This window comes from Platalea leucorodia (assembly GCF_965183815.1).
Source record: "Platalea leucorodia genome assembly, chromosome: 7".
Lineage (NCBI taxonomy): Eukaryota > Metazoa > Chordata > Aves > Pelecaniformes > Threskiornithidae > Platalea > Platalea leucorodia.
The window spans coordinates 61967703-61986842 of NC_138829.1; the positions used below are offsets into that span (position 1 = coordinate 61967703).

The 19140-nt window shown below is 39.1% G+C and overlaps 1 protein-coding gene across 3 annotated transcripts in view; it reads right to left on the reverse strand.

Moving 5' to 3' along the window:
* GALNT18 (polypeptide N-acetylgalactosaminyltransferase 18) overlaps window positions 1-19140 on the reverse strand; it is a 247750-nt gene that overhangs the window by 10217 nt on the left and 218393 nt on the right. Inside the window, exons 11-12 of one of the 3 annotated variants that reach the window (XM_082318957.1) lie at window positions 8235-8399; window positions 2980-3113 (exon numbers count right to left, since the gene is read on the reverse strand). The exons of 1 other annotated variant lie outside the window; for it this stretch is intronic. In XM_082318957.1, coding sequence (XP_082175083.1) covers window positions 3084-3113; window positions 8235-8399 — 195 coding nt within the window. In that variant the 3' untranslated portion in view covers window positions 2980-3083. Of the gene's footprint in view, window positions 1-2979; window positions 3114-8234; window positions 8400-19140 lie in introns of those variants that run through there. One more of the 3 variants, XM_082318956.1, reaches the window with a different exon arrangement.

Here is a 19140-nt window from a genome sequence, read left to right on the forward strand (position 1 = left end):
GCCTTGTTCTTTCTGGTTTTCTCCTTATGGACAAAAATATTGTTCTAACATAGCATACCTAGAAAACTAACGTAAAGAAGAAAAGTTCACTTTATTATTTACCAGCCTTAGGATAGGGGATACCCGGTTATTCATCTTCAGCCAGACAAATAAGAAACTCCTTTCAGCACAATTAGAAAACCCAAGATTTTTATATTTTCCCTAGGAAAGATGAGACATTTTCCCTAGACATCTTAACAGATTCCAAAAGATTTATCGGTTTGAGATGAGAGAAAATACACATTCCTATTTCTTTGTGAGACATAACTCTTACTAAAATGTAACTCCTTTGGAAAACAAAAATACTGAATGACAATTTTATTTCTTGTGTGTGTGTGTGGTGTATTCAATTAGTCTACGTTTTCTAATCTGAGTGCTCAATATGAAGGCTTCCTAACTCATTTTAACCCAGAAACTGAACTGCTTGCATTGTCATTATATGCTTGTGATTAAACCAATCTCTAGAGACCAAGAAATAAATTGAGTGCCAACTGAAGAAAACGAAGACATGAATTTGCACTAGTATTTCAATTGACCTGCATATTCTAACATGGGACTTTAGGTTGGGCTCTTTGGGACTTTGGTCACAGTATATAGTTATTGAAAATGGCTTTTCCCTAGTAACCACACAAATCTGTTAGCTGATTATAACTGATATAGGGAAAGGGATGTCCTTGCAGCTGCAGTACAAACCTTGCACAGTTTACTCAGGCAATAATGGAAATAATCTATTTTTTTTGTCTGTTATACTGGGTATCATCACTGTCAGGTTCAGGATACCAGACTTGATGGCCTGATCATCTCCCTAAATAACAAACCCTGTTTTCTTGTCATATATATCATTATTGCATCCTCATTTAATTGCCTTCCAAGTGAACATTTTTCTCAAGTATTTGCATCTTGGATTGTAGGGTGTTACTAGGTAGCCAGACCTTGCTTACATATATACTGTTCTTGTCTCCATTGGAATTAAAGATGCAGCTTCTACTGACTTGATCAGGACAGAGTTTTGTTTTGGTCTGGGAAGTTAGAAATAATAAAAGATGTATGCTAAAGGTAAAAATACTTCCATCCATCTCGCAGCTGAGAAATGCAGAACCCAAGAAGTGATTGGTCCAGTAATGCAAAGGAAAGACCAAACCCAGCGTTCAGATCTCCTGAAACCCAGCCGCTTCATTTGGTAAGTGTTGGTTATCAGTCAAGTTGTAGAAAACATCCTGGAGTTGGCCATTCTTTTGCATGTCTGTCATTACAATGCCGTGCAAGTACCTTGTCAGCAGCAGCTGTCATCTGCGATTTTTGGATGGAGCCTATCTGGACATCTGAAATTACGAAAAATCAGGTAGAACTAGAACAAATAATTTCTTTGTAAATAAATGTGGTGTTTAAAATTATATGCTAAAATATGCAAATAGGGTATCTGTTTTGAAGGAAAAACATGGGTATGTGTTAACTTCCCTCTAAATTAATTCAGCACAAGTGTCTTTGGAGCTTAAATGTAGTCCTCAGGAGAGTAAATACTGCATAATGCGATACGCTGGAAAAGACTTGAAATGCACCCACTAAAAGCTCATTTTACTGCTGTATTCACACACAAACTTTCTAGCTGGCAAGTTCTACACCTAATTTGCAAAGATTAAAACTTGCTACTAGAAAATTACTCCAAATAGAAAACTAAACTTATACAGGGAAATTTTGGTTACCACCAGCTACAGCAATCACTGCAAGCAAATTTAACATCAGTTGTTAAAACACACTATTATATAGTAATATTTGTATTTAATATTTTTTCTGCATGTGTTTTGCATATACACTTTCATATTTAAGTTCAAGTCAAGTATTCATAAATGGAGAAAGACTGAATGCTTTCAGATTTTTGTACTTCTAAACTATTCCATTCTGCATAAATGGGACTAAAGAGTTTGTAGGCTTACAGTAGGACATAGTCAAGGAGTATAAAAAACAAATACTCTAATACACCTCTTTTTAAAAAGTGTTTAATATGACAAGAATATTGGTTATGTTGCACGTGAATTAGGGACAAATTTACTAGAGAAAAAAGAAAATTAAAACATTAACTATCACTTTCTCATGGCGAAGTAGAACAATTGTTCAGGTTCCTCGTCCTCCAGCTATAACACCCTGTGCAGTTATCCAGTTAGTTAAAATATTAAATACAGGCAAGCTAGGGTAATATTTGATCAAAGACAGGCAAAAAATAGCTAACTATAGAAAAAAAGTGCTGCTGATGTACTGGACGCAGACACCAACACTGCACCGGAGGCCCTGGAGCTTGTGGAAGTGCTCTTTTGTGGCTGAGGTGTAAAACTGAACACGTGGCAACACTGGTTATTTAAAAATCAGATAGCCTCACTAAAAATACGGGGCTTAACCTAGTCTGTTGTCTCAATTAGTTGAATAATTAGGTTCTGTTTTTCTTTATATTTCTCCTGCAGGATCAAAATATGTAGTTCTTTTAACAGGATCACAATCACTTTCTGTTCTGAGCTGCCAGGCAGATAGCACTGCATAATTATATAGCTGTACAGCAGTACAGCATGTCTTATACTGCAAATACATATTGAGCGTATTTGCATCCTTTGGGGTTAGAAGTACAGCATAAATTCAAATTCTTGATAAATTAATGATGCTGTTTTTCTACCCTGTGGCTCTCATAATGGAAGAATCTGAAGTAGTTCATGGGGACAATTGTTCCCTTAGACACACAGCTATACTGAAATTAATCCCTCTTGCACACCGATGTCCTTGGCTAACGAATGGGTTGAAAACTGGGAGTGGACATTAGGAGGAGACTGCTGTTTAATGGTGGTAGCCTCCACTTCTGCACTGTGTATGCTCAGCAAGGGGGCATACGAAATTGGTACAGAGATTCTCTGCTTGCTTCACAAGCCTCCAGTTTAATCCTGCACGCAGTCTGCACCCTGCATTCCCTTACTTGTCTGGGATGTGGTTGTGGGTAATGGTTCCAGCCAGCAGTAGTACTGCACATCCTTTCATTTCATAAGATAAAGGCAGGTAAGAATTCAGAATGACAATCTGGCAAAGGCCAAAATCTGTAGGAGGAACAAGATGTAAATGCTTTCAGTAATTTTAAGGTCTATTCTATACAGCTACATAGAATATCTATTTAATCTATTATCTAATACCTATTTAAATCAGATCTGAATTATCATGTTTATCTGTGGAATACTGTAACAACTGAGTAATTCATTTGCTCTTGTCTGTCTTCCCTTTTCCTTCCAAAGCAACTCCTACTATGACATTCGGGAAATTATACATATGGTGACTACAGCTGTCAGCCACAAATTTTGTTTACAGCTTCTCAGGATAGCATAAACCACCCCCTCTGAACACTTCTGAACCAGAAGATTTCCTGCGGAAACCTGCAGCACTGACCAGAATCCCAATTCTCCATCACATGTAAAAGCAACGTTAGCATCGCAGGCACACGTGACTGCTGGTGGATACGGGTACGTGACAGTGCTGAGCATAGGCTCTGCGCAGCCTCTCCTCCCATGAGGTCGGCGATGAGGGTCCATCTCTGTAGGGGCATACTCTTCTTACCTTTCTGTGGCAACCACACTGGAAGTTGCATTACTTAAATTAACAGAGCTTGCTGTACTGAAAAGAATTCAACATGGAGCAGCCTTAAAAGGATTAAGCTCCTAGGTTTTTAGCTCTGCCTCGTGTCCCTCCTTATACCTCTTTTTACACAGAGCCCTCACCTGTCACATTTCTCAGAACAGCAAATAGTGACAGTGTAGCTAGTCTGGTTAGAAGCATAAGAAACAGTCACATCCCTATCCAACTGAATATAAACATGAAGACACTTCAAGATAAAGAGTAATTACAGAAAAACTTCCTCCTTTTGCCTTTGTTATGCTGCTGGAGGAGTCCTAACATGCCGTGAGTGTACTTTCTAGATGGTCTGCTGTCATCCAGGTGATGTATGTAGAGATGAATTTCACTCGTAGGGCGGGCCTTGTGTCACAACTGCCTTTCTATCAGCAATAAACCTGAGAAATCAGACTGGAGACTGAGAAACTCCTTAAAGAAACAAACCAATACACCGCTTCCGAAAAACCTGACTGCAGCATTTAGAATGTACTATTTCTTAGTACACAGAACAAATGTAATAGTGTCAGACAGTCAGTTCAGAAGAGCAAGGTTTCGGCCATAAGCAGTTTCTACTGAAAGATGTCCCAAGGAGTTACCTGTCCAGGTGCGCTGGCCTCCATCTCCTCCCCCTCCTCTGTCACACAACAGGCCCTGTGACGCAATCGCTACGGCGGCCCCAAGGACAGCAGCTTTACTGAGCACGCGGACAGGGGCTGCCGTGCGCGTGGGCTGCTGACCTGATGCTTCCGTAGGCGTTCGGTTACACCGGGGAGCGGGCTGCTGCTGCCAGCACCCTGCCTGTGCCCCTGCTCCTTGCCATAAAGGGCTCACGGGGTGCAAACAGGGTTAATTCTTTGGTACTAAATAAGGGGAACTCAGTGGCAACTGAGGCTAGGTTTTGCTTTCCTAACGGTTCATGATGCCAGAGCAGCTTCCTTGATACCATGTTGAAATTAATATTTTAGTAAAATTCTGACCATTTTACTACCATATAATTCTTGTAATTCTGTCCTCTCTGCCTTGTATAATTTCTGGTGATTACTTACTACTATTTTGCAATAATTGTTCTGATTAAATGAACAAGTGAACTAGGTGAACTGTCAAACACCTAGAAGACTTTTCAGCATAAAAGTATTCCCAAAATAAGCATTTCCCTAAGAGAAGAGTTGACAAACAACCCGAACAATAAAATTCTTGAACACTACCCAGTTGACAGGAGTCTTTTCAGGGCTAATTTACATAATTTGACATAATTACAGTTATAAACACTTGAAGAAGCCTTGGAAGGAAGAATGTCACTGAAGCCTACGTTTTGTTGGGTCTCGTTGCATTTGGCAGCTGTACAAAACTGTGGAGCGTGGAAAGTTGTTCAGATGGATCCTGATTATACAAACACGTAATACAAGCTTTGAATTGTCAAGGTAAGCTTGTCCTGTACAGAAAGACACCACACAGTCTCCCCAGGCCTCTGTCCAGTCAGCCAGCATGATGTATAATGACAACAGGTTGAGGCACTGGTGGTGCTTCCCTCCATATGAGCGCCCATTAAAGCACTGTTTTGTCCACAAGGTAGCGGTGGACATCTGAGAGTCTGACTGCAGCTGCCTACAATTGAAAGTAGCCACACCACTTAAAATTTTAGAACCTAAGTAAAAGATAAATTTTAAAAAAAGAAATCAAGTTTGATATATACACACACACACACTTCTAATCAAAGATGCACATTAAGCATTAAATAATTCTGTAATAGATCTACAGAAACAAGACCACTAGCTGAGGATGACCCCTATTTTCTACTTTTGTCATAAGGATTCCTCTCATCATTACATTTCAACAGCACAAGGGAGGACGAAAATGTTATCTGAAGAATCTTTTTTCAAAAAAGCTGTACAGTCTTCTATCAATCAACCAGACTGAAATCCATGTCCCACCCCAGACTATCATGGTGCCTCTCAGAGTATAGTGTGTTTTGCAGAAAAAAGAGAAAGTTCCCTCATTCAAATTTTAGGATACATGTCTGGAATGCAGGGCAAATACTGATTTTTGTGCTGGTCAGGGAAATCTCATTCAACTGATTTATCTATCTGGTCTGGTTGGTAAATCTTGTTCCCATTCCCTTTCTCAGCCAATTCTCCACTTGGACTGCTGTACTTCTATCTATATCATCAGCCATTCTTGTTGAATGGCTAGAGAATCCAGAGAAGTCAAAGCATACTTGCAGCCAAAGGAAGGTGCTATAAAAAGCTATGGCCAGCATCTACATTTTAGTTAATATTTCACAAACTTCAAGACTACATAAGCATCAATACTTACAGTCCTGCTTATTTTCAGTAGTTTTGCTCACTGCATAATATGGAAAATAAATACTAGAGCTTTAAAAATGTAATAAAAAAGACTCTTTTCAGATAGACAGCCTCCAGCGTATCCACAGAAACACATCCTTTCACCAGACTAAATGGGAGCATTTCAAATGGAGTTCATCAGTTGATCTTGGCAAGCCTTGATTACTCTCGTTAGCTTTCTTCTAGCTTACAGAAAGTACAACAAGGGGTTGTGTACCATGCTGTATATTGAGAAATGATGGCATTTTAATTGCATTGGGTATTAACAAAATCCTTTTTGAACAGCAAGCTTTTAATTATTTCATTTGTCTCTTAATTTATCATAAGGAAACAACTAATTAGCTTTCACTTCTCCTGGGTAGAAGTTTCTTTGTAGAAGACTTAAGTACAGTCCATAGAGTCTAGTTTAACAGCACTGCATCTTCATTAGGAGATTGTATTTGGAAGATGGAATGGAAATACAGACAGAAAACAAACCTAAAGTAGTTAAATACCATTTTTGAAGCTTTTAATAGTTAAATTATCAATGCATTCTACTGCTGCCCCCCAAATCAGATCCAATATAATTAGTAGTACAAAATAGCAGCAGTATTCTGGAGTAGAAACCATTAATTGTCAAAGGGTTGGGTTATACAGAGCAATCACTGAATAGGTGGACAGTACTAAAATATTGCTGAAATACTATTTAAATAAATATTTTACTAAAAATAATATTTTAAATAATATTTTACTAAAATATTGCTGAAATACTATTTAAATAAATACATTAACTATACTTTTTTAAAATAGTACCAAAAACCAAGTGCAGAGATGGCCACAGTGAGGCCCCCCCTCCCCGTTGTTATAGTTTGAGAGAAGACATAATTAAAACTCTGCCCTCGAGGAGACTGAAAGTGAAAGCTGAGATGTCTTTCCAGGTTAGGGATTTAAGGTCTGCTGCTTGAGCGCTACCCTTTAAAGACAAAGATCTGGATTACTTTCAAGTATAAATACAAATTATGCTAATAATGTGCTTTACTGATTACTGTCCAAATGCTCTCTGCACTAAGGTAGGTGCTAAACTGTATTACTAATGTCCTAAAATATACTGATCATGGCTGTTGAAGTCAAAGAGAAAAAAAAAAAAAAGAAGAGTTGGCAGAAAAGATATTTGCAAACCCACACACATGATACAGAAAAAATAAATGCAGGAATAAAATTACCTTAATGCTGAGCCTCAGCCCATGGGCTGAAGTACACTACTAGATTTGTAGCCTCAAAACTGCAGAACAGCAACTGTGACCAGTCAAACTCACACTAGCTATTACATTTTTCACAGAAGCTAAATCAAGTACTTGTTTTAGAAAGTACTGTAATCTCATTTTTTTTATCCCAGGCAACCAACATGACATGGTAAACTTCCAATGTCTTAATTCTTACCTTAGGAAAATCCTACCTTCCTTTGAAAGACCAAATTTGACTATCTTTAGCTTCCAACCATTGGAACCTTTTGTGCCATCCGGATAACCTGTGTGCCTCTGTGGAAACACTGATACGCTCCGAGTCACCTTGCCGCTTCCTCTTAGCTAAACTGAACAGAGTGATCTCCATAAGCACTATACCGCAGGGCGTGATTTCTAGCCCCAGAACTTTTGTGGCTTCTTGATAGTTCTCCCTTGTATTTCTAAATCAGTTATGAAGTGTGGACACCAGACCTGGACTCGGTGTCCTATCAACATTCTCATCACTGTGAAATCACTTCTCAGCCTTTACTTGCACTTCTTTTTATCTCTCTCTCACACACACAAAGCAGTAAGGAACTGCAAAAGTAGCTCATGATGAGGCTGTTATCATCAATGACCCACTACCCCCTTTTCTGAGTTGCTACTTCCAAAAAAACAAACAACAAAAAAAGCTTTCTGTTTCTTGTTGCTAAATAGGTTACTCTGCATTTGACTCTACCAAAATAAATATTTTTTTGATTGAGATAATTCTGTAGCAGTCACTCTTGCCTTAGAAACAAATAATTTATTGTGAACTCAGAAAATATAATACAAGTTTTAGAACCTCCTGAGGTAGCTGACATTGGGATCAAATATAAACATAGCTTCCTGGCTCTGTGCAAAGAAAGCAAGGATAAATCTGGTTCTGTCTGTTCGTAAACAGATTACTCACACTTCGGAAACAGAAACAGAGCTTTTGAACTTTCTGAAATGTCTGCTGAGTAAGAATTACCTGAGTAAACTGCCAGTAAAGCTTCATTCTCTTGGCTTTGGCATAATTGCATTCAATGAGCCTGGGCCTGCTGTTCACATCCACCAGGCATCTGTTGTCATCATCGTCGATAGTGGGACTCAGAACACCCACATGGAGCTGCTGATTGCTTGTGTAATAAACATTCTGCAACAGGAAGCACAAACAAGATTTGTGGCCTCTCGACAGAAGCAGCACTTTTTTACCAAAAAGCTAATGGCAAAGATAAATATGCTGAATAGCAGTAGGCTGACCCCATAGTGGCTTTTAAATTATTTCCTTTCATGCAGGAGGCAACATTTTAAAAGTTGTTCTAAATTAACAATTAATTGTTACCAACAAGTAAATGTTGGTTAACGACTTAATAGGAAATACGCAAACAAAACTGATTGTTGTCTCGTCGTGTGCCTTTTTAATTCTGTTTCCTATGGTCATGCACCGTGGGTCTTCAAAGAGCAAGATGTACACCCTCTAGCAGGAAGCGGGGTGAGTCTGAGCATCGCCATCAACTCTGATTAGACTATTTCATCTGAGGATAACACCTAACCGGAGAGGTAAGAAAGCGAACAGCAGCACAGCAGTTCGGCAGGAAGAAGCTCACTCTTTTATATGACAGGGAGAAAGATAAATGAAGGTTTTCTACAAACAAATGATAAAAAACAAATTTGAGGCAGCTAACCAGAATCCAGTATATACAATAAAAAATTATTAGCAGTCGGTGACAGACAGATACACGGCAGGAGAGAGAACAGAATGGCCATGTTTCAGGCTATTTGTTCTCATTTTATTTTGTATATGTCAATACACACAGACACAAGAGACTGGAAAAGGGCCCAGACGCTGGCTGCTCTGGATTTGTAGCAAAGGAGTGCTCTCATAGGTCTCAGTGATTACACTTAAGACCAAAGGCATGAGACTATTATATTACACAATTTCTTTCCACTCTGATTACAAACAGGAATGTGGGAGGTTTCCCTAGAAGAAAGAAAAAGAAGCAGAAGGAAGGTGAGCTTGCCAGACAGAGTTGATAATGTATCCTCTTGAAGATGACAGGTTACATATAAGCCTAGAAAGGTAACACAGGGCTATGCCAGGACTGTCTGTTTGCTAATCACAAATAGAATTTATTTTGTTACAATCAGACTTTTGTCTCGAGAGGACCATGAGAAAGATGACATGGCAACATCATGCTTTAGCAGCCTTATCAGATAAGGGTCGGTGTAAGGCTTTGACAACTCTAGTGGTATCAGAGTCACAACAGACAAGAGCACCAAATTAATGGCCCTGTCATCTTACTGTATCCATCCCATGTGTCTGTAACTAAAGGGGAGGTGGAAATTACGCTCTGTGTATTTGGGAATCTTTTCTGTTCCTGGAGGTTGATGGTACTATCTCCTGGTACCTGTTTGTTGTTGATGTTGTAGCTTGTTTTATATGTGCGCATTCTTATTTGTGAAAATTGATAAAATATTATTTGCAAATAGGAGAGAAAGCAGAGAAACAGACCAAACCAGGATTGAGGAGAGATTTGGGAGCTTAACGTAAAAAAACAACTTTGAATGCTGAAATCAGTCAATGCAGGGATTAAATACAGATCAAAACAAACGGTGGTGTTTCTGTGGAAGACTATGTCCTCTGTTTACCCTCCGGGAACACTTCTGGGGCAGATCTGTAGCAAATGTAAACTGATACAGTTGCATGTAAGTTAATGAAGTTGCCATTAATCGTTTACACTAATCAAAGTTTTGATCCCCTGCATCAGGTTTCATTCTTTTCACCCCACAGAAATGATAGCAGAAATCTGAGCTGGCTGAACCGACGTGAGTCTAGGTTTTAGGAGTCTGAACAGAGAAAAGTTGAATAGTTCAGTCATGCCTTACAGGAGAAGAGAAGGGTAAATAAAAGGACCTAGCAGAGCACATTTCCAAAATGGCTGGTTATTACTGATTGAAGTAAACTGTAAGAACTGCAGAAGGACTAACAGGACCACACCCCAACATAAGTTAGATAATTAACAAAACCGATGCTTTAGATAATTAACAAAACTGATGCTTTAGAAGAGCAGTAAACATTTAGAATGCACTTTCTAGACAGACCAACAGCAACTACTTTAGATACATTTAAGATCTATCCAGATGCTTTTTTTGGAGAGAGATTGAGGTAGTGATATAGCAAGGCAGTAAGATCAAGATGATCTTTAAAGGGGATTGTTAGGACACATTGACTCTACAGATGAACATTTTGTTGCAGCTCATTTGCCTCTTACCTAAATTTACCACTAGAAAAATGAGAGGGAAATTGTCAGGTTTTTTTTACTAATAGGAAGTGATTTATCAAGTCTATTTTTTCAGCGTGTTGTCACCACAGAAAACATGGTAGAAGAAAATCAAGAGGTTTTGCATTGGTTTTCTTTTCTTTTCTTTTCTTGAAGATACACATCAGTCCCTCAAAACAAATGAGCAGGCTTGGCTCTAACTCTGAGAAGTCCACACTACAGCTCAGGGTTGCTTGTGCAAAAAAAGTGGTGTACCTGCAACCCCTCAGGGCTGAGCCGGTTTTATCAGCTCAGTCTCCTCGGCCTTTCAGAGAGTGGCCTGAAGGTAATCATTTCATCTTCCTGGATAAAGCAAGCCCAATTCCTAGTGCAACTCCATCAGCTTTTTTGATGTCAAATCAGCAATGGTTCAGTGTGAGCATCTTTCTGGGCAGAAGCAGAATGATGGCTCTGGCTGCGGGAATTACCCAATTCTGTTTGTTGGCAAAACTGTACAGAAATAGAACAATCAAATGCAATTATGCTTAATAGAGATAATTAGCAGGTTGTTGCTTATCTTTAGAGAGTTCACCCTACCTGCTAATATCACTTCATTTTTCATTGTGGACCATTTTAGTAAGAGAGGTGTGAAATCTTGTATTCTCACCTAGTATTGGGAAAGGCACCTTTCAGCTCTTAAGTGGCATGTAAAAATAAGCTCAAACTGAAACACACTGGTACAGCGGCAATTAGTCCTTCTAACTAGGCTCTTTCAGGATGTTGCTTTGCTTATCCAGTAATATGGGTATTATTTAATTATCTACATATTAATTATGATAAATATTTTAGTATCTTATCCAATAATACCATATCTTATTTCAGAATTGAAAACATTGCACAACCTGGTAATTTGACTACTATGTGTTTCTAATGGAGGGATCACATCAAAAGCACGTACCCTCTACAAATTCTACTTGAGCAGCATGCTACCGAACAGCGAGGTATCAGTTTGTGGTGCACTTGGCCAGAAAAGTTTTCGTAACGCCTATGGACAGTCCCTGGCTCCTTTCCCCCAGCCTGAGAATAAAACAGTCCCTGCACTGAGACAGCACAATAGTAACGATGTCAGGATGAAGGGAAGACATCCATTTAGTAAAACAGAATTAACTATTGACACTACTGATTAAACTCGAAATGCTCTTCTAGTCTGAACCTAAAGCTGTTAAGCATGAAAGCATGGTAAAGTCTCTCTTTAAATAATTTCATATATTAAGAAAAATATTTTAATTGCTTTTTTAATTGCTTTCACACTGTATCTCCCTGTTTCTATTTGATTATTTTAGTTTTCCAAAATACTTTTTTTTTTTTTTTTTGTGGTTTAGTTTTGGGTGTTTTTAGTTTAAAGATGGCACACAGATTACCTTTCTGGAGTGGGCAGTAGGAGATTAACCAGCTGAGTTACATGAACTGAATTACTATCAGCTCATAATGTACTTGTTAGGTATGCACATATATGACTTCTTATTGATCATATTTTAAATTGATCAGCAGGTAAAATATGATCTTACAGATTAAAACCACACTCATGTTTTATCATCTTATGTGTAGCCCTACAAAAAACACTTTGTACTTGTGATTTAAATCAGTTGTTAAGTAGATAAATGCCCACAGCAGTACTTCTTCAAGAGGATGATTTTAACAAGTATCAACAAGTATGCTAGCTGTTTTGCAGTCCACTTTAGCACAAAATGGACAACGGAGGCACTTTTGTTTAAAACACTTCAGAAGATACAGGCAAAAAACATTTTACCAGCACATCTGTTCCTACAATATTGCAACATCACCATCAACTAACACAACGAGATAGAAATTTGCAGTAATTTAGGAAAGTAATTTTTGAACAGTCACTCCAGTACCTTCTTGGAAGTCAAAATGACTGAATATTGAATATGGACTATTGAGTCATTAGGGTAACTTTGGAAATTTCACTGAGAACTTGGACCTTTCATTTCTGCTACAACAGCAAAAGTCACAGCAATCCTTGTTCAAGGGACTGGAGACTCAGTAGCCAAACATTTGCTTAGTTCCACTGAAGTCAAGACACTTGCCGTATGCTGATTTACAGCATTCATTCAAAGTTCCCTTGCACTTTCACTGAAGACACAGCCTCAGCAAAACACAACCACACATTTTCACATCTCCATCACATACATACTCCCTGAGGAGCTACTGAATTTCCACAGAAAAAATCTTGCTTGGATGTCAGTTCCAAAGCACATGATTAAAAAAAAAAAAAACAACTGCTCCCTAATTCTGTAACAAAATAAGCCTGCTTACATTTCATGAGTCTGTTCTAGCCCACAGCACTTTACCATCCATTTCTTTCCCCATAACAGTATTGATGTACAACTATGTCTCCTGGGCAACTGGAAGGGAGCACCTTTGTTCAGGAATTCAGTCAGGTTCAACAAAAGGCACTTTTCTTCTCACAAAGTGAAATTATAAGGATTCAGCATTACTGTCAGTTACAAACTCTAAAAATGTAGGCAGGATTTGTGATCTGCAAAGTGTCAGAGTCAGCATGGGGCCTGAGCCTTAGGCACTTCCACATCTCCTTCAACCACACTCCCACCAGGTGCTTTCCAAGGGCGGCTGAGTGCCGTGCACACACTGACAGGCTGGCTCGGGAGGCTGCCACTTGCTGCCTGCTTTCCCTGCCCTCACTACAGCTCCCGCTGCATCCCATGTCCTCAAGAAACTTCCTCTGGAAGCTTGGGGCTCGCAGCAGATTAAAGTGACGCAAAAGAAGTTGTTCAAAACAAAACCTGGTGTTATTAATCTGAGGGTTTACAGCAAGCAAATGATTAAAGTAACAAAAGCTTCATACCTGGCTCTGAAGAAAAGCATATCAGTTGCCTTCAAAGCTTGACATAGGTCTTTGCCACAAGGCTTCTGTTTCAGTCTCTGTGTTCTCCGAGAACAGCCTCATAACTAATCACCTTCATAACTAATCTTCCTCTGGACTGTAAAAGGTGGGGGTTTTTTATATTTGCTGAGAAACTTGGCCTGCAAATATCCTTGTGCCTATAAAACGGCATCTTCCAACTGAAGGACCAATAATTCCGTAGCTTTCTTAAATTTATTTTCCTAGACGTGTCCTATCTAAGGCCATTGCTTCATTTCCTGTTTGCTCCACCTAATAATCTCTCTGATTACTCTCATTAAGACAAGCAAACTGAGACTGGTGTCACATTAATAAAACTAATAAAATAGTTCCCAAAACCTTCACAAGGTAGAAGAGCGAGATTTAGAATCACAGAATGGCTTGGGTTGGAAGGGACCTTAAAGATCATCTGGTTCCAACCCCCCTGCCATGGGCAGGGACACCTTCCGCTAGACCAGGTTGCTCAAAGCCCCATCCAGCCTGGCCTTGAACATTTCCAGGGAGGGGGCATCCACAGCTTCTCTGGGCAACCTGTTCCAGTGCCTCAGCACCCTCATGGTAAAGAACTTCTTCCTTATATCTAGTCTAAATCTACCCTCTTTTAGTTTAAAACCTCTACCCCTTGTCCTACTGCTACAGGCCCTATTAAAAATTCTGTCCCCATCTTATAAGCCTCCTTAAGTATTGGAAGTACTGAAAGGCCGCACTAAGGTCTCCCTGGAGCCCTCTCTTCTCCAGGCTGAACAACCCCAACTCTCTCAGCCTGTCCTCATAGGAAAGGTGCTCCAGCCCCCTGATCATTTAGTCAAGCCAAACTTGTTATTTTTTCTAAACAATTTTTTTTTTTTTTAAGAACAAAATTTATTTGTCCTGAAGAGACAGCTGAAAGATGAAAACACAAATGAGTGGTAGTTGAGAGCTGCATAGCCTAGGAAATCTTCATAAAGACTAGGAACTATTAGAGAAAATTTGGTGTCCTAAATGTCTTCCTCACCTGTGTTTCAGGTGAACTAATTTGCTGTATGTTACTTTTTCTATTTAATATGCTAAGCCTAACTTTTTCTGAAAAATTGCTTGAATATCAGGAAAACTTACAATACAATATTGCAATGAAAACAAAAGCTGTATACATTACTGCTACTCAGACAAACTCCAGAATAAAGGAGAAGCAGCTTCATCCTTTATTTGCCATAGGACCAAGCCATACCCTTGCTTATTTTGGGGGAATGCAGGAACTCCCCCTCCCTCTTGATGCAATCTCATGTAGCAAATCAGCATGGAAGAGAAAAAGGAGAGTTCACCCTTGGAGTCACAGTCTACCCTGAATCTCAATTGTTACTTTCTGGAAAAGGGTCCTTTTGCCCTTCTATTCCACCTATCTCCTCCTAGACAAATTCTGCTTTCAGCTCTAATCTTGAAATATCACTTGTACAGCCAGCCATCTAGCTGCCAAAGAGTTCATCCTCTGATAAGCTAGTGCTCACTGGGAAAAACAAGTGCACAGCACATGCAAGTGCCGGAGGCATAAAGCAGGCATAGCAAAATGCAGATCTGTGTAAGAATGCTCAAAATCGGAAAAAAGTTTGTGCTTTATAAAAGTTTAGAGCTGAGATAATGCATAATGAATCTAGCCTATACATGTAGCAGATACTTCTTTCCTGGTGTTAGAGCTCATCTGACAAGATTTAGCTACCTTTCTTTACACGAGGGGAATCACACTTAGCACAATTCACAAAATTCCCAGTTAGTTCTTGAGTTCCTTCTTAACAGCAGCGAGGCTCAGCCTAGCCAGATGGAGCGGACCGAAAGCTGGGGACGGACTTCACTGGTACAGATCAGCCCGTCAGGCAGGGCCTGGCAAACGGAAAGGTGTTGCTGTTCTTCCTAGAAAATTACCACCTGGATTGCGGCGGCAGGTTTCCCGTAGGGCTAGAACGGTAATTGTGGTGGGATACTGACATCTTACGTGCTGCGTTGCAGTGGGGCAGTGCAGAACACATCCTAAATCTGCCATGAGAGCAAAGGCGGCCCAGGTAATTCAGCCAGCTTTTTTGCCCAGTGAAAATACTTCAAACACCTACACGAAATAAAATCTGCGCAAATACCCGTGATGCTGTAGAGTACAAGGGAAGGTAAATGAGCTCTGCTTACTTGGACACAAATACATGGCTTTGTCCTCATAATGATGTGACGTAGAGTTTCTGTTCAGGAGAAGTTTGCCGTAAAAGGTCAAAATGTGATTCCCATTGCAATTGACACTGAAATTCCACTGACTTTAAGTGCAATGAGATTTTTGGCTCCAAGTTTATTATTAAACTTTGAAAAGCCACCAGAGTTGATGAAGACTTCAGAGCTGAAGTGGGTTGCCAGTTGCAGTAAATTATTCATAGGAGCTGGTTTATCATGTAGCAAAAAGTTACAGTAAGATGTTCAACTTAACACAAGATGATTATCTGAAGGATAAATTGCCAACTCCCCACTGGAAGTTTAAAGCAATACACACCAATTTTCAGGCTGAAAGCCATTTGTAATCCTTATGGCAATGTTCCCAGATGAAATCATGCTGGAGACTGGTACATGACTCTGCATTTATAATGAGCAAACTTAATGCTCAGCACCAGCAGTATTTATTTGCTACCCTGCTTTTGGCATAATAACTACGAGGGATAAGAAGCCTGATTCACCACTACTTTATTCCATCTTTTAACCGTATTTTTCTTCAAATGAGTCCATGAAGGCGTTTATTGCCAGGAGTACTATATTAACATATTAGGTCCAAAGTCTCACGGCAGATTCATACTTGACTACAACTCCAGCTAAAGAGCAGTCTGGTGGATTCCAGTAAATCCAGATGTAGCGAACATTGCTGTTGCTTGGTTATTTATATTGTTCCTGACTTATATCCAGCATTTCTTGTTACATAAACACATCTGAACAGAAGAACTTTCCAGCCCTGATAAGAAACTCTCAGCAGAATCCAAGTTCATTATGAATAACACAAACAAATACATCACTAAGATAAAAATCAAGTGTTTTCCTATTTACTATTCATGTAGGAAGCGACAGGAGAGAGAGGCTGTGCTGTCCTGTAGCCACAATCAGCAGCATTGCTGCATCTTGTGCTGCCTTAAAAGACTTAAAAAGACTTAAAAGACTGTTGAAGAAGTACAAACATAAGAACACAGGATGAGAATTACAGAAAGTTACCCCTAAGCCATAGGTCAACCTTCAGAAGATTCATGTTATTTTTTGAGGTAGGTTTTCAGCTGGTGCAGCCTGATGATACAACTTTAAAACAATTATAACCATATGTTATCCATGTTGAGGATCTATTCACTATGAAACTTGTCTTCCTGATGAGCTGGCAAGCAGCTAGTATACCAAGCGTAGCAACACCATAATTCAGCCTTAAATTGTAAAGCATGTAAGAAAGAAACGGCTCACTGTTTCACTTCAGTGTTTAGATTTGTATCTACTGAATAACCCCCCCAGCATACTGATTGTCTGACTGACTTGCTCTTCTTCATGCCTGTGCACTAATTAACTTCTGAACTCTATGAAACAATCAATATTTGATAGCAATAAAGCCAAGGTGCTCAGAAACTTTAAATAATACAGTGTGATGCTATAAAGACAGGCTTAAAGACACAAAAATATTAACATTATTTTAATAGAAAACAGACAGGAACTCAATGCCAGACATTTTAATTTAAATTCATGAACTTATATTGCAGTGGAATACCTAATTCTGCTGTTGCCTACTTTGGTATTCTGCTTTGGTTTTATTTAAAACAAGCAAATAAAAATCCTCTTACTTAAGCTCCACTTTTTAAATTTAATAGAATTGCCAATCGTTGTTTTTATATATGCTTTCAGTACTTACTTCCATAGTTTTCCTAACACTGGTAACTGCAGAATTAATATGACCTGGATAAATTAAAATTTTACTAGATTCACTTCCTAAAGCTTCTCTTGGTTTTGCTCTTATCTCTGCACAAGATCGCTACAACTCTTCCCTGGGAAAAAAAAAAAAGGCAGTAAAAAAAAATCAGAACTATTCTAACATAGACAACTGTGTCCTTTTTTGAAAAAGCATGCTGTCTTACGGCTCCTGTGACTTTGTCCTATCTGAATTATCCTTTTCCCTCTCCCACCAATCCCTCTTTACCCTTCACAAGTTTTCTTTGTGGATTCCTACGGAATCCCTTGTCTTTCTTACCCTGTTTTCTTCTTCTTCAACACATACTCATCTGCAAAGTCAGCCATTGTCCCCATATGCTGATGCGCTGGTCCATACTTTACACCAGAGTTGACTCCTTCTGGCCAAATTAAAATCTGAGCTAGTTCATTGCCATCTGTGTATAAGCATTTGGTAGCTCAGCCTCAACAGGTTTAAAAGCATATTTTTACTTTTTCACAGCTACACCCAAGTGCTTCACATTACTATAGGCATAGTCACATCCAGGTAATCATGCATTTCTATAACACACATCTTCATCTTGAACCTCTTCTAAAGTCATCAAATCTTGTCATACAGCCTTTTTTTCCTTGCAAAACATCTCTAAAATACATCTTTTCCAAAGTTGACCCTTGCTGGCTTCCCTCACTGATGTCAACACTCATGCCCTCTTCAAATCCGTCCTTAATGCTTCTGAAAACTTTGTTTTCAGGTTGCCTTTCAGGAAGGCAATATCCTTCCACGTGTTCTGTTTTCCATGCTGCACAAACTGCTTGCCTTCATTTTCAAAGCCCTTCTTAACCCCTCCTCGCTTTACTTATCAGCCTGGCACGTATCAATAGGTTATCTTTCAACTCCTAATTGGATCAGGATGCTAGCCTTCATTGGTCACATTTTTCAAGCAAATATTCCTGTAAGCTAGGAGAAGTATTGCTGGCATCTTCCAAGGAACTTATCTTCCTCTGCACATTCCACAGAATTGCCCTTTTGCCCAGATGTCTCAAAAAAAACCCCCAAAAACCACCAAACAATAATTTTGGTGATATACCAAAAGCATTACCAAAGAATGCTATATCAGTACCTCATAGCATTCCCTTCTCCTCTCTGCCACAATCTCCTGTTCCTAATATTCTACTTGTAAACTTTAGCTCTTCAAGTCAAGGGCATACTTTTTATTATGAGGCAGTAGAGCACTTAATAGATTTCTGGGTCATTATTGGAATGCCTAGAACTACAGTAATAAGCATAGCAACAAATAAATGCAGCGCCAGGGATGAGTCGGGTAACTTACCACTTCTCAGAAAAAACACGTATGTGTTTCTCCTAGTCGTATAACCTTTTGAATGTTAGTTAAAATAAATTGTGTTATTTCTACTATTATTACCTTTTTCTAAACTGAATTTGATAAAATGTTGTGTCTGCAACTAATAAGTCAAGTCAGGCAAATTAAAAGCAAGTGCCACACCTCCTTAATTAACATACTCTACTAATATCTTGATCTTGAGGGTTTGGGGTTCTTTTTGGTTTTTTTTTTTTTTTTTTTTTTTTTTTTAATCCAGTCTTTAATCCTGTATGGTAATGAGCAATGACTATGGATACAGAGGTCCTTAATTCCTCTTGGCTTCCACAAATGCTGTGAACTTTTGGCATTTTGTGAAGGGGACAAAGTAAGGTAGTTACATGTACAACTTTGAGAAGAATTCCCAGCTCCCTACAGGTATTCCTTAACCCC